Source organism: Sciurus carolinensis, chromosome 16 (assembly GCF_902686445.1).
Source record: "Sciurus carolinensis chromosome 16, mSciCar1.2, whole genome shotgun sequence".
NCBI lineage: Eukaryota > Metazoa > Chordata > Mammalia > Rodentia > Sciuridae > Sciurus > Sciurus carolinensis.
The window spans coordinates 64774754-64786876 of record NC_062228.1 but is presented as its reverse complement, the minus strand read 5'-3'; the positions used below and the strand labels follow the sequence as shown (position 1 = coordinate 64786876).

Here is a 12123-nt window from a genome sequence, read left to right as displayed (position 1 = left end):
CCCTCATTTCACAGATGAGAAGACTGGGACCAGAGGGTTCAGTGACTTGCCCCACAGGGAGATCTCAGACACAAGCTAAGGAATTTTGCCACCAAATTCACACTGTTTTTGATTTTTTTCCCTTATATTTTGAGGGGGGCGACCGGCTCTATCTTTCTTAAACTGATTAAAATTTGCACAAGTTAATGTTAATAGTGCACAACATGGTGTTTGGATGCATGAGTTCCTCGAGGAGTGGCCACGTCAGGCTGATTCACATATCCAACACCCACAGGCGGATTTTAAAAATAGAACATTTACAATCTACGCCCCGCCCCCAGCTCTAGTCTGTTTTTTCTGTGGGTCCCGCGCCCACGTTCTTTACCACTGAACTCGGCTGCTGGTGCTAGGATTCATCTGCCACCGGCTGGGGACTGTGGGCCAGGCCCTGCCTCAGCGGCCAAACACTGGAGACCAGCCCTGGCACCCCGGGGCTGGGCGCCTCTGCCCAGGAGTCAGCGCCCAGCGTCCCAGGCGGGGAGCAGTGCGCAGCCATTTGCAAAAGCCACACTGGGAGGAAGAGCTGGAGCAGTCCCCGCGCCGCCGAGGGCCGGGAGGGGGCGCGTGGGGCGGAGGAGTCCCTCTTTGACTTAAAGGTTTTAATTTTGGAACAAGGCAGAATTTCCCACGAACGACATTCAGTACATTCACGGTGTCGCAGACCGGCCGCTGCCTGTCACCACCAGAAGGAAACCCCAGGCCCCAAGTGGTCGCCCCGCCCTCCACCGGGTCCTGCCAACAGGGACCGCTTGTCTGGTGGATTTGCCTGTTCTGGACACTGGGCAATGCCATCACCCAGCGCGTGGCCTTCTGTGGCTCTCTCCCGTAATCGCGTGCGTGGGTGGTTTGGAAAACCTGAAATAGTTATGACAGAGGACAGCGAGTGGGCGTCCCCCCCAGGGGTCCTAGCGCCGCGTTTTCCTCTTTCCCCAGGGCTGTGTCTGGGGCGGCGGGCGGTCGCAGAGCAGAGCGGTGAGTCCTCTCCGCAGGGCCCCTGGGTTCAGCCGTGACAGGCAGGTGCGCGGGTGGCCCGGGAGGGGTCCATTCGCTTGGCCGCTGACCTCGGCCGCTCTTCCCTTCCAGACCCACTCCCCAAGCCCTCCCTCCGGGCTCTGCCCAGCTCCCTGGTGCCCCTGGAGAGGTCGGTGACCATCCGGTGCCAGGGGCCTCCGGGCGTGGACCTGTACCGCCTGGAGAAACTGGGGTCCAAGAAGTACGAGGATCAGGACTTCCTCTTCATTCCGGCCATGAAAACGAATCACGCCGGGCGCTACCGCTGCTCCTACCAGAACGGGTCCCAGTGGTCGCTGCCCAGTGAGCAGTTGGAACTGGTCGCTACTGGTAACCGCAGGGTGAGGGATGGAGTGTGCTTCAGGGCTGCACCCTGGGTATGTTCTCAAAGGGTGATAATGGGGGCGCGGGTGGCAGGAACCCCAGATCCCTGGGGAGGGGGCGCTTAGCATGGGGCAGGTGAGGCTCTGGCCTCCAGGGGTGAACACTCGTTCCATACGAAGAGCATTTCAATGTAATATTTTTTTAGAAAAATAAAAATCCGTGCAAAAACGCCCATGGTGAACAGAATATCACAGCTGTAGGTAAAGTCAAGCTGGGCAGGGCTCAGGCCAGGCCTGCTGGAGGAGGGGCCTTAGGGACAGTGCCCCATCCCTCCCTGTTCCAGTGTAGTTCTTAATCCGTTTGAAATGTCCTCGAGCTTGCTTCCAGGAAAGCCTGTTGTGTAAAGGAGAATACTTTCTTTTTGGGGGAGGTATAAACAAAACATTCAAGCTTACAATGATGTGGATTTTAATGTTCTACTTCTTAATTTTTCAGCATTTTTTCAATCACTTGGAAAACATTAAAGTTTGCATCCCAGCGAGCACCTCACCAGGTGCTGGCAGGTGGTCCACCTGCCTGGGGCCTGCGCCTCCCGCCTGCGTCCTCCCTGTGCTCTGCCCTCAGCCTGCCAGCCTGGCTTCCTGGCCACTTCTTTTGGGGTCTGACTTGAATGCTGTCATCCCATTAAATATTTCCCTGGTCTCTGTCTAAAATTGGGCCCTGACCTTAGAGGGGACTTGACACTCTCTGACAGGTCACACCTTTGCCTATTTGTTATTCTCTATTTTTTCTACTTGATGGGAGTTTCATTTGTTAGAACAGACACATGATCATTGATTAAGAAATAAAGAGCTGGGCACAGCGGTGCACGCCTGTAATCCCAACAACTCGGGAGGCTGAGGCAGGAGGAAGGCAAGTTAGAGGCCAGCCTCAATGTCTTACTAAGACCCTGTCTCAAAAAATAAAAAGGGCTGGGGATGTGGCTTAGCGGTTAAGCACCCTGGGTTCAGTCCCTGGTACCAAAACCAAAACCAAAACAAATAATTTTGTGGTGAGACACAAGATGTACTCTTAGCAAATTTCAGGCATACAGTACTGAGTAGCTGCCTAAGTTGGACAAGTTACTTAGCGTCTTGGGCTGTAGTTTCACTTGTGAAGTAGGGAGGTTAATAGCGATGAATGAACAGGTCTTTGTTCCGTGAATGGGAGTCTTGCTAAGGAATGGCCGGAAGCTGGTGTTTCACGTGAGTCCCACAGTGGCTGTAGAGCTCCGTAACACGCTTACGCCCTGTCTGAGCCACGCTGCTTGGTCACCTCATCTTGGATGAGGGCTTTCTCAGCTGGGCACTTTGGTAAATGCTCAGAACATTGTCCCCTTCAGTCACCCCCATTTCACAGCAGAGGCCACTGAGGCACAGATGTGGAGGGACATTTCTCTCCAGTGACACAGGGCCCCTTTGTGGCAGAACAAAAATCTGAGCCCAAGCCCTGCGATGTGGCCTGGACGTGTCCCTTAACCACTTGGTGACCCCACCTCTCCCTGAGCCGGAGCCAGGAGCAGCCTCTCCAGGAGGGAGACAGCTAGAAAGTTCCTGAGCTCTTGGGGAGCGGGCTCCTCCTGTTCCCGCAGCTGGACTCTGGCCACTCTCTAACACCTGGCGTCTCTCCTCCCAGGGGTGTACAGCAAGCCCTCGCTCACGGCGCATCCCAGTCCAGTGGTGCCCCCTGGAGGGGACGTGACCCTGCAATGTCAGACCCAATATGGCTTTGACCAGTTTGCGCTGTATAAGGAGGGGGACACTGGGCCCTCCAAGAGACCCGAGAAGTGGTACCTTGCAGATTTCCCCATGGTCACCGTGACGGCTGCCCACAGCGGGACCTACCGGTGCTACAGCTTTTCCAGTGCCTCCCCGTACCTATGGTCAGCCCCCAGCAACCCCCTGGTGCTCACCGTCACAGGTAAGGGGGTGCAGACCCCATCTTTCTTCCTCAGCCTTGGAGGCCCTCGGGGTACTCCAAGGGGTGCATGGGAGGCCTGGGGAGGCTTGCCAGTTGGCTTTAGAGAATGTATGAGTTTCCTGTTGCTGCTGTGACAAATGACCCCAAATTCCATGCTTACACCAACCCGAGCTTATCACCCTATTGTTCTGGAGATCAGAAGTCTGCAGTGGGCCTCACTGAGGTGAAATGAAGTGTCCAAAGGGCTGTGATCCTCCTGGGATTCCAGGGGACAGTCCCTTCCTGGGCATTTCCTGTTCAAGGTGCTGAGGTCCTTGGCTTCCTCCATCTTCAGAGCCAGCTCTGCAGCACCTTACAGTCTGACTGTCCCGCCTCCCTCTCTCACCTGTAAGCCCCTCCTGATGACAATGGGTGGTCCAGGACCACTTTATCTCCATCTCAGGTTCTTAACTTCATCTATCTGCAAAATCTCTTTTGCTGTAGGAGGAGGTGACGTGTTTGGAGGTCTTGGTGGTTAGCCTCAGACAGGTTTGGCAGGCATGGTTCGGTCTTCTAGGGAGGACATGTGCCAAGGAAAACCAATACTGAATCCCAGGAGCAACGCCTTGTGTCTGGTCTGGGTTTCAAGCATTCAACAAGCAACAATTACAAAAACTTGCAGAAATCACCAACAAAAAGTGCCCCTGTCGCAGGAAGTCAGCTGCGACATGACTCAGCATGGTCACAGGTCCAGACCGTCTTAGTTTTGGTAATCTAGTACAGGAATCTTAGGGAGCAGCTCGCTGCTAAATCCTTTACGTCAGCAGGCACACTTCAAGAGCCAGTGCTGCTCTTTCATGCTCAGCCCTGTAGAGACTCTGGGCCTGGGACGCAACTCAGCAGCAGAGAGCGGTTGCCCTGCACTCGCAAGGCCCTGGGCTCAGCCCCCAGTGTTGAGAGAGAGAGGGAGGGAGGGAGAAAGAGAGAGGGAAAGAGAGGGGGGCAGAGAGAGAGGGGAAGAGAGGGGGGAAGAGAGACAGAGGGAGAGAAAGAGAGAGGGGAAGAGAGAGAGGGAGAGAGAGAGAGAAAGAACAAGAGGGAGGGAGGGAGAAAGAGAGAGGGGGGAAGAGAGGGAGGGAGAGAGAGGAAAAGAGAAGGGGGAAGAGAGACAGAGGGAGAGAGAGAGAGGGGAAGAGAGAGAGAGAGGGAGAGAGGGAGAGAGAGAGGGAGAGAGAGAAAGAACGAGAGGGAGGGAGGGAGAAAGGGGGAAAGAGGGAGGGAGGGAGAAAGAGGGAAAGAGAGGGAGGAAGAGAGAGAGAGGAAAAGAGAGGGGGGTAGAGAGACAGAGGGAGAGAAAGAGAGGGGAAGAGAGAGAGGGAGAGAGAGGGAGAAAGAATGAGAGGGAGGGAGGGAGAAAGAGAGAGGGGGGAAGAGAGACAGAGGGGGAGAAAGAGAGAGGGGAAGGGAGAGAGGAGAGGGGGAGAGAGGGGGAGGGAAGGAGGGAAGGAGAGACAGGGAGAGAGGGAGGAAGAGAGGGATAGAGAAGGAGAGGGGGAGAGAGGGAGAGAGGCAGGGAGAGAGGGAGGGAGGGAGAGAGAGAGAGGGAAAGAGCTGGGAAGAGAGAGGGGGAAGAGAGACAGAGGGAGAGAAAGAGTGGGGGGAGAGAGAGAGGGAGAGAGAAGGAGGGGGAGAGAGGGGGAGGGAAGGAGGGAAGGGGAGAGAGAGAGAGAGAGAGAGAGAGAGAGAGCGAGAGAGCTAGTTTATGTACTTTCCCAACTATTCAAAGCCAATAGACTTATTTAAATGTCTCAGTATAGAGAGTAAAAATTCTATTAGCAAGGAAAAAATTCTTCTCCTAGTTTTCCGTGAGTTAGTTATAGGCTAAAAGGAAAATGTGTATGTATTCAAATTTATTTTCTTTCAAGTCAAGTGAGTGAGGTCACTGTTGAGTGAAAGTAAAAGGTATCTTCCATTCCTTTTTAAGCACCTTCCTTCTTTCCTTCCTTCTTCCTCCCTTCCTCCTTTTTCTTTTTTCTCTTCTCTCTCTCTCTCTCTCTCTCTCTCTCTCTCTCTCTGCCTCTCTCATACTGGGAACTGAACCCAAGGGCACTTAACAACTGAGCCACATGCCCAGCCCTTAAAATTTTTTTTTTTTTTTATTTAGAGACAGGGTCTCACTGAGTTACTCAGGTCCTCACTAAGTTGCTGAGGCTGGCTTTAAACTCATGATCCTCCTGCCTCAACTGCACCTGGCTTGAGATTCTCATTTATTTTTTGTTTTTCCATTGAACACATTTAAGGAGTGTTCTGTGGGGCTGAGACATCTCAATATGCAGCATCTGCACTCGCACACACACACAGTTACTGGCAGAGCAAACCCTGTTTCAGGACCGATGCCCCAACACAGGCCTGACTGGCTGGGGCAGCCCCATCCTGTGCAGAAGGCTTCCCAGGGGAGACCCTGTTCTGGCTGGATCTTGGGGCAAGCGGGAGGGGTGCTGCAGGAGTGGAACCTGTCATCACGTGCCCTGAGGCGTGGGAGGGAGGAAGGTGGCCTGGACCAGCCTGCCTCCTAGAAATCCCTCGTCCCCCATGTCACCCCTGCCCCTCTCCCTGAACTCACGCAGTGGTGCCCATCTCTGCTTACCAGGGGCACAGGAGCCAGTCTTGCTCCCAGGGACAAAGCGAGATTGTCTGGGACAGGGACCCCGAGGAGGGGCAGAAAGGAGGTCAGGCGACTGCAGGTGCCTCTCCAGCTCATTTCCTCCGCGTGGAGAAGCTGTGGCACCGCCTCCTTGCGGCTCAGGATCACGGCCACCGGGCACAGATTCCCTCCTTTTCTGTTTCCCAGGCCCCTTGGCGACCCCCAGCCAGCCAGCCACAGAGGCAGCCTCCTCCGTGACAGGTGAGCCGGGGCCCTGGTGGAGCCGCGCCGAGCCTTGGCTCTGCCGCGGTTCTCGGTCCATTCCCTCGCCTCTGCGGCAGGCGCGCTGTTTTAAACCCTTTATTTCTGCGGGTGGCGAGCGTGGGTATCACAGGCACGTGGACACTGACCTGCTACCCATTGCCCGCCCTGCCCACCGGGCGGATGGCAGGTGAGGTCTCTCGCGCGGAAGAGTATCCAGGCGCCGTGGGACCGCGGAGCCCTGGACTTGGCTTTTGAGCCTCTAGTCCCACCCGCCAGCGGTTCCCAGGCTGTGGGCGTGAGAATCACCTAGGGGCTTCTGAACACAGGTTTCTGAGCCCGGAGTCTCAGTCCCTGGGTGTGGGGCGGGCCCAGTCGTTTCCTCTCCAAGTGCCCAGGAGAAGCTGAGGCACTGGTACCGCTGCGCTAGGTCTCGTGGGCAGCGCACCCACGTCCAGAGGCCCTCGGCTGCGCAGGAGCACTGGAACCTAGCCTGCGCTCGGGGGAGTGCCCTTCCCGGGGTATCAGGTAGACCAGGTGCCAGGCGCCGAGAAACCTGTTGAGAGGAGCCAAGCCAGACAAGAAGGCGGGCAGTTGGAGCAACCCGGAGACCAGGTCCAGGCAGGGCCTGCAGAGGAGCAGCGCATCGCGTGCGCTCTGCGTTGGTTTCTTGGGATTCCAGTTCTTTTGATCATCTTATTTTCCTATTCATTTTTAAGACCCCTTCCCCACTTTTTTTTTTTTTTTTTTTTTTTTTTTTTGTACATCGTAGTTGGACATAACGGTGGGATTTGGGGTCACACATTTGCGCATGCACACAATGTAACAACCCAGTCTGGTCAACGCCCCTCCCAGCACTCGCCCTCCTCCCCATTCCTTCCCTGGGCCCTTTCCTCTGCTGATCTCCCTGTGATTTGTAGGAGATCCTCCTCACCTTTCTTTTCCTTTTGCCTCTGTAGCTTTTGCACATGAGAGAAGACATAGGATCCCTTCTGAGTTTGACCGATTTCACTTAACACCATGCTCTCTGGGTCCATCTGTTTTCCTGCAAACGCCATGATTTCATTCTTCTTTATGGCTGAATAAATCTCCATTGTATATGTATCACATTTTCTTTATCCTTTTGTCCACTGACGGACACCTAGGCTGGTTCCATAGTTTGGCCGTTGTGAATTGTGCTGCTATAACATGGGAGTGTATGCATCACTGTAGTTAGATGACTCTAACTCTTCAGGACAAATACTGAGGAGTGGGTCATATGGTGGTTCCATGTCTGGCCTTTTGAGGAGCTTCCATGCTGATTTCCATAGTGGTTGTACTAATTTTAGTCCCACCAACAGTGTGAAAGTGTTCCCTTCCCCCGCATCCTCTCCAGTATGTATTATTTGTGTTCTCCATGACTGCCGTTCTGCCTGGTGTGAGATGAAATCTCAGTGTAGTTTTGATTTGCATTTCCCTGATTACTAAGGATGTTGAACATTTTTTCACGTATTTGTTGGCCTTTGTATTTCTTCTTTCGAGAAGTGTCTGTTTAGTTCCTTTGCCCTTTTATTAGTTGGATTATTTGGTTTTTTTGGAGTTAAGTCTTTTGAGCTCTTTGTATAGTCTAGATATTAATCCTGTGTCAGAAGAGTAGCTGGCAAAGATTTCCTCCCATTCTGTGGGTTCTTGCTTCACATTCCTAATTGTTTCCTTTGCTGTGTGGCGGATTTTCTACTTGGAAATGATTAGAGTCATGGAAATTTTGCAAGAACAGCACAGAACAATCCTGCGTCCCTTTTCCCAGCTTCCCTTGATGGTTTTTTTTTACATAATTAAAATGCAACAGAGAGACCAGGGATCTGACGTTGGCATGAAGTGTGTCACATGGAGATTCACACAGTCACTGCTGCACTCACATACTGCTCGTCCCCACGTGGTCTCCCTTTGGCCACCCTGTCTGAGTCCACCAAAAGGCCTGACCGGAACAAGTAGAGGAGGAAACGTTTATTTGGCTCTGGGTTTCAGAGGTCTCAGTCCACAGATGGCTGGCTCCATGGTTGCACACAAGGTGAGGCAGATCATCATGGCAGAAGGGCTTGCTGGAGGAAAGCAGCTCTGAACATGGCACCAGGAAGCTGAGAGAGGTACAAAATATAAACCCCAGTCAGGTGAGGTGGTGCAAGCCTGTAATCCCAGCAACTCAGCAGGCTGAGGCAGAAGGATTGCAAGTTTGAGGCTAGCCTCAGCTAGTTAGCAAGGCTCTCAATAACTTAGTGACACGCTGTCTCAAAATGAAAAATCAAAAGGGCTAGGGGCGTGACTCAATGCTTAAGCACCCCTGGTTTCAATGTTTCAATCTCAGTACCCCCAAGCGTGTGTGTGTGTGTGTGTATGTGTGTATATATATATGTTTCTCCCAGAGGCCTACCCCAGTGACCCACCTCCCCAGTCACACCCCACCTGCCTACAGTAACCACCTTTAGTTAAGGCTCTCTCGTAAGCCAATCTTTTCACCTCTAAACTTTCTTGCATTGTCACAGACATGAGCTTTTGGGGGACACCTCAGCTCTAACCCATAACCCATCTCTTCATATCCAGCCAACCCCTCCCCCTCCCCCACCATCCCTAACACCTGGCATCTACTGATTTGTTCTGTCTCTATATTTTGCATTTCTAGAACAGATGATGAATGGAATCACCCAGTTTGTGACCTTTCAGGCGGGCTTTTCCCTTGAGCATAGTGCCCTTGAGGCCTGTCTGGGTTGCTCACGCTCCTTTGGACGTGGCGTCACACACTGTGTAAAAGGTTCACTACCGAATCTCACAGGAGGAGAAGCAGTAGGACAGAGAGTGCCCAGGTCTCGTTGCACAGAGTTGAGGGTAAACTAGGCTTGTGAGCTGGTCCTGCCATATAAAGGTCCCTGACGTGGCCCCAGCCTCAACAAGAGCGACCCAGTATGGATACAGGCCAGGGGTTCAGGAAGTATTTTGGTAGCCAGGTGAAAGCAAGAGGAGGTCCCTGGGTCAGCAAATGGCCTTGGTAGAGAGGGGCCTTCTGAACACAGGCTGCTATCAGCTCGTCCCAGGGGGGCTGGCGAAGACCACTGGTCAGTCATTATGTTGACATAACTCACCATGCCCACTAGGATGGTTATAAAGACAAAGCAAAACCATAAGAAAAAGACAAGAGTTGGTGAGGATTTGGAGAAATGGAACCTTCTCCATTACTGGTGGGGATGTAAATCAGCACCTACGCGTTGCAAAGCAGCCGGGCACTCCCTCAGAGTTGACATGGAATTGTCCTTCGACCCAGCGATTTCACTGGGCTTGTGCCAGACAGTGGAAACCTTAGGTCCACACAGATCGTGTGTGAATGCGCATCCTGAGTGTCCACCTGCTGTGTAAAAGGTTCACTACCGAATCTCACAGGAGGAGAAGCAGTAGGACAGAGAGTGCCCAGGTCACCTGAGAGAAAGGGGTTCTGGGCAGCCCACCGTCCCAGGAGGGGTCTGCAGAGTGGATCTCTCAGGGAAGAACTGACGTTATCCCGCTTCCTTATAATCCCTGTGTTAGAATTCCCAGAAGCCTCCAGGAGACTGATCATCTCACCCAGGAACAAAGTCTCTACAACTGGTGAGTACCAGACACTTAGAGCTCCGCAGAGAGGAGCCTGAGGTGGGCTCTCTGACATTGTCCAGTCCTCTGGGCTTTTAATTTGTGTCACTGAATCCTGCCCTAACCAAGAAAGCCCTTGGCTGAGCGTGGAGGCTGGGGGCTGGCTCTGACCAGCAGAGGAGCATTGTGGGTAGGGTTGCCTGTCCAAAGACGGCAAAGCTGAGTGCTTGAACAGGGAGACTCGCCCATCTCTACACACACAGGACACAGGTTCTACTCCAGTTCTCTGCAGACACTCGGCAGTGTCCTTCCCGTGGCTCCTCTGAGGACAGGTCGGGGGTCTCCACTGGTCCCACACAGCTCTGGCTGTCTTTAGGCTCCTGGCCCTGGATGGTCCTTCCCAACACATTGGCAGGACTCTTTCCCTCCTGGGTCCAGAACCTTGTGGTGCCCTCAGGATATAGCCTGACCTCCCCAGCGTGGTCTGCCTGGGCTGCATCGGTAGCTTCCTCTGTGTCCTGTGAGCTACCTGCTGCAGCAATGTTAATAGTATGTCAAAATTGTCATCTTACTTCTTGGGCTCCTCTAAAATCTGGAGCCCCAGACGACGACCTCCAATTAACCTTGAGGGCCCGTCTCCCACTGCAATGCTGAGCCCCTGGTAGATCTCAGGGAGTACTGTGCACTAAGCAGAGTGAGCACCTTGGGGTGCTTCCTACATTTCTGTGACGGTGCTTGGGACCAGAGGTGTTTTGGGTTTGGGAATGTTTGCCCGAGTATCGGGAGATTCTTGCAGATGGGACCCCAGTCTAAACGCAAAATTCATTTGTATCTTGTGCCCCTGCTCGCGTGGCCTGAAGGCAGTTTCACACAATATTTTCTGTGCACCCGTGTTTTGACCATGACCTGTCACAGGAGGTCAGGTGTGGAATTTTCGAGTTGTGCAACATTGCGGGTTTCAGAATGTCATGTTAGGGAAGCTCCATCTGAGTTACTCTATTTTTCGGTCAATCCATGATGTGCGCAATGCCACTGATTTCGCTGGACAGAGGTGGAGACACTGCCGGAGGTCGCAGGCCTCACAGTGCTGGGCTTGGGGTCACATCTGGGCAGCTGCCCCTGCAGTTCTCGTCCTCCCTGATGCCCTGGGATTCTGCCTCCTCAGTGGCATGGTCCCCTCCAGGAGTGAACAGGGTTCCATTTGCTCACACAGCTGTTTTTGATTCCTAGCAACGTCCAGGACCCTCACCGTCTCTCCAGAGGGGTCGAGCACTCCAGTTGGTAAGCCATCCTCTTCGCCCAAAGCGGACCCCATCCCCTGAGCGGGCGCCCTAGCTCTGCCATCCTGGGTGTGCGGAATATTAGGGAAGAAGGAACATCAGTCTGTGGTGTGAACTGGGCCATTAGATCAGCAGGGCGGGCTGAGATTTTCTAAGGGGCCAGAGAAAGAAAAACCGCACCCCTTCCCTGTAGCTCCCCTGTGCGATGGAGCGGGCGAGCGGGAGCCTGCCTGGGGACGCGTGGCGAGTGCACCGTGGAGAATTTGGCTTATGCAGCCTGACATTGGTTGTGGTGCCCTGGGCAGGAGACGGGCATCCCGGCTGGTGGGGAACAACAGGTCCCAGATCAGGCAGCACTGCAGAGGCCCAGCTGTGGCCTGGCGTGGCCCTGGGGACGGGCTCCTACCGCTGCTCTTCCCACCCTTCCTCCAGGTCTGGCCCCCCGGCACTACGGCAGGGGGGTCCTGGTCCGGCTCTGCCTGGGTGCTGCCCTTCTCCTTCTGCTGGTGGGGGTTCTGGTGGAGGATTGGCACAGCCGCAAGAAGTCCCTGCGGCACAGGGTCAAGCCCGTGCAGAGGCCCCTCCCGCCCCTCCCACAGGCCCCGAAGTCGCGTGGCTGTCAGGAGGGGTGTCAGGGCTAGGGCACGGAAGAGCTCCTGGGGCTGGGAGCCCCGGAGGAGCCGCGGAGCCAGCGTCTGTGGGGCTCCGTCCACGGGGCCGGAAGGAGTCCAGTGGAGGCTGCGTCTCCTGCAGACATTTTGCACATTGTGGCTACTACGGGCACGGCCGGCTTCCCCTCAGCCCTCCCAACATGGCTCCACATCCTTCCCCCAGGTCCCCAGCTCTCGGGGGTCACTGTCCCGCCCTGTGCTGGGCCCTCCCTGCCTCCCTTGGCCCTACGTCCTCGCCCCAACCCCGTCTGTAGCTGTGCCTGGTCAGTCTCCTGTTCTTTAGAACGGTCCTGGTTCTTCCAGGCACTGGGGCATGCTTCTCGTTTTCACTGGTACACAATAAAAATGCCAGGGGCCC

General features: G+C 54.4%; 1 protein-coding gene across 3 annotated transcripts; it reads left to right on the top strand.

Annotated features, from left to right (window-relative positions):
• Positions 1 to 358: 358 nt before the first annotated feature.
• Positions 359 to 12123, top strand: Gp6 (glycoprotein VI platelet). Of its 3 annotated transcripts, XM_047528797.1 has the most exons (7): positions 359 to 1011; positions 1123 to 1380; positions 3049 to 3333; positions 6164 to 6217; positions 9773 to 9832; positions 11045 to 11095; positions 11527 to 12123. In XM_047528797.1, exons 1-7 carry the CDS (start codon positions 825 to 827, stop codon positions 11733 to 11735), a joined length of 1104 nt encoding a protein of 367 aa, XP_047384753.1. In that variant the 5' UTR covers positions 359 to 824; the 3' UTR covers positions 11736 to 12123. The 3 variants fall into 3 exon arrangements, with proteins under 3 accessions (XP_047384753.1, XP_047384754.1, XP_047384755.1); XM_047528798.1 differs by lacking the exon at positions 6164 to 6217; XM_047528799.1 differs by lacking the exons at positions 9773 to 9832; positions 11045 to 11095; positions 11527 to 12123 and adding an exon at positions 7177 to 7314.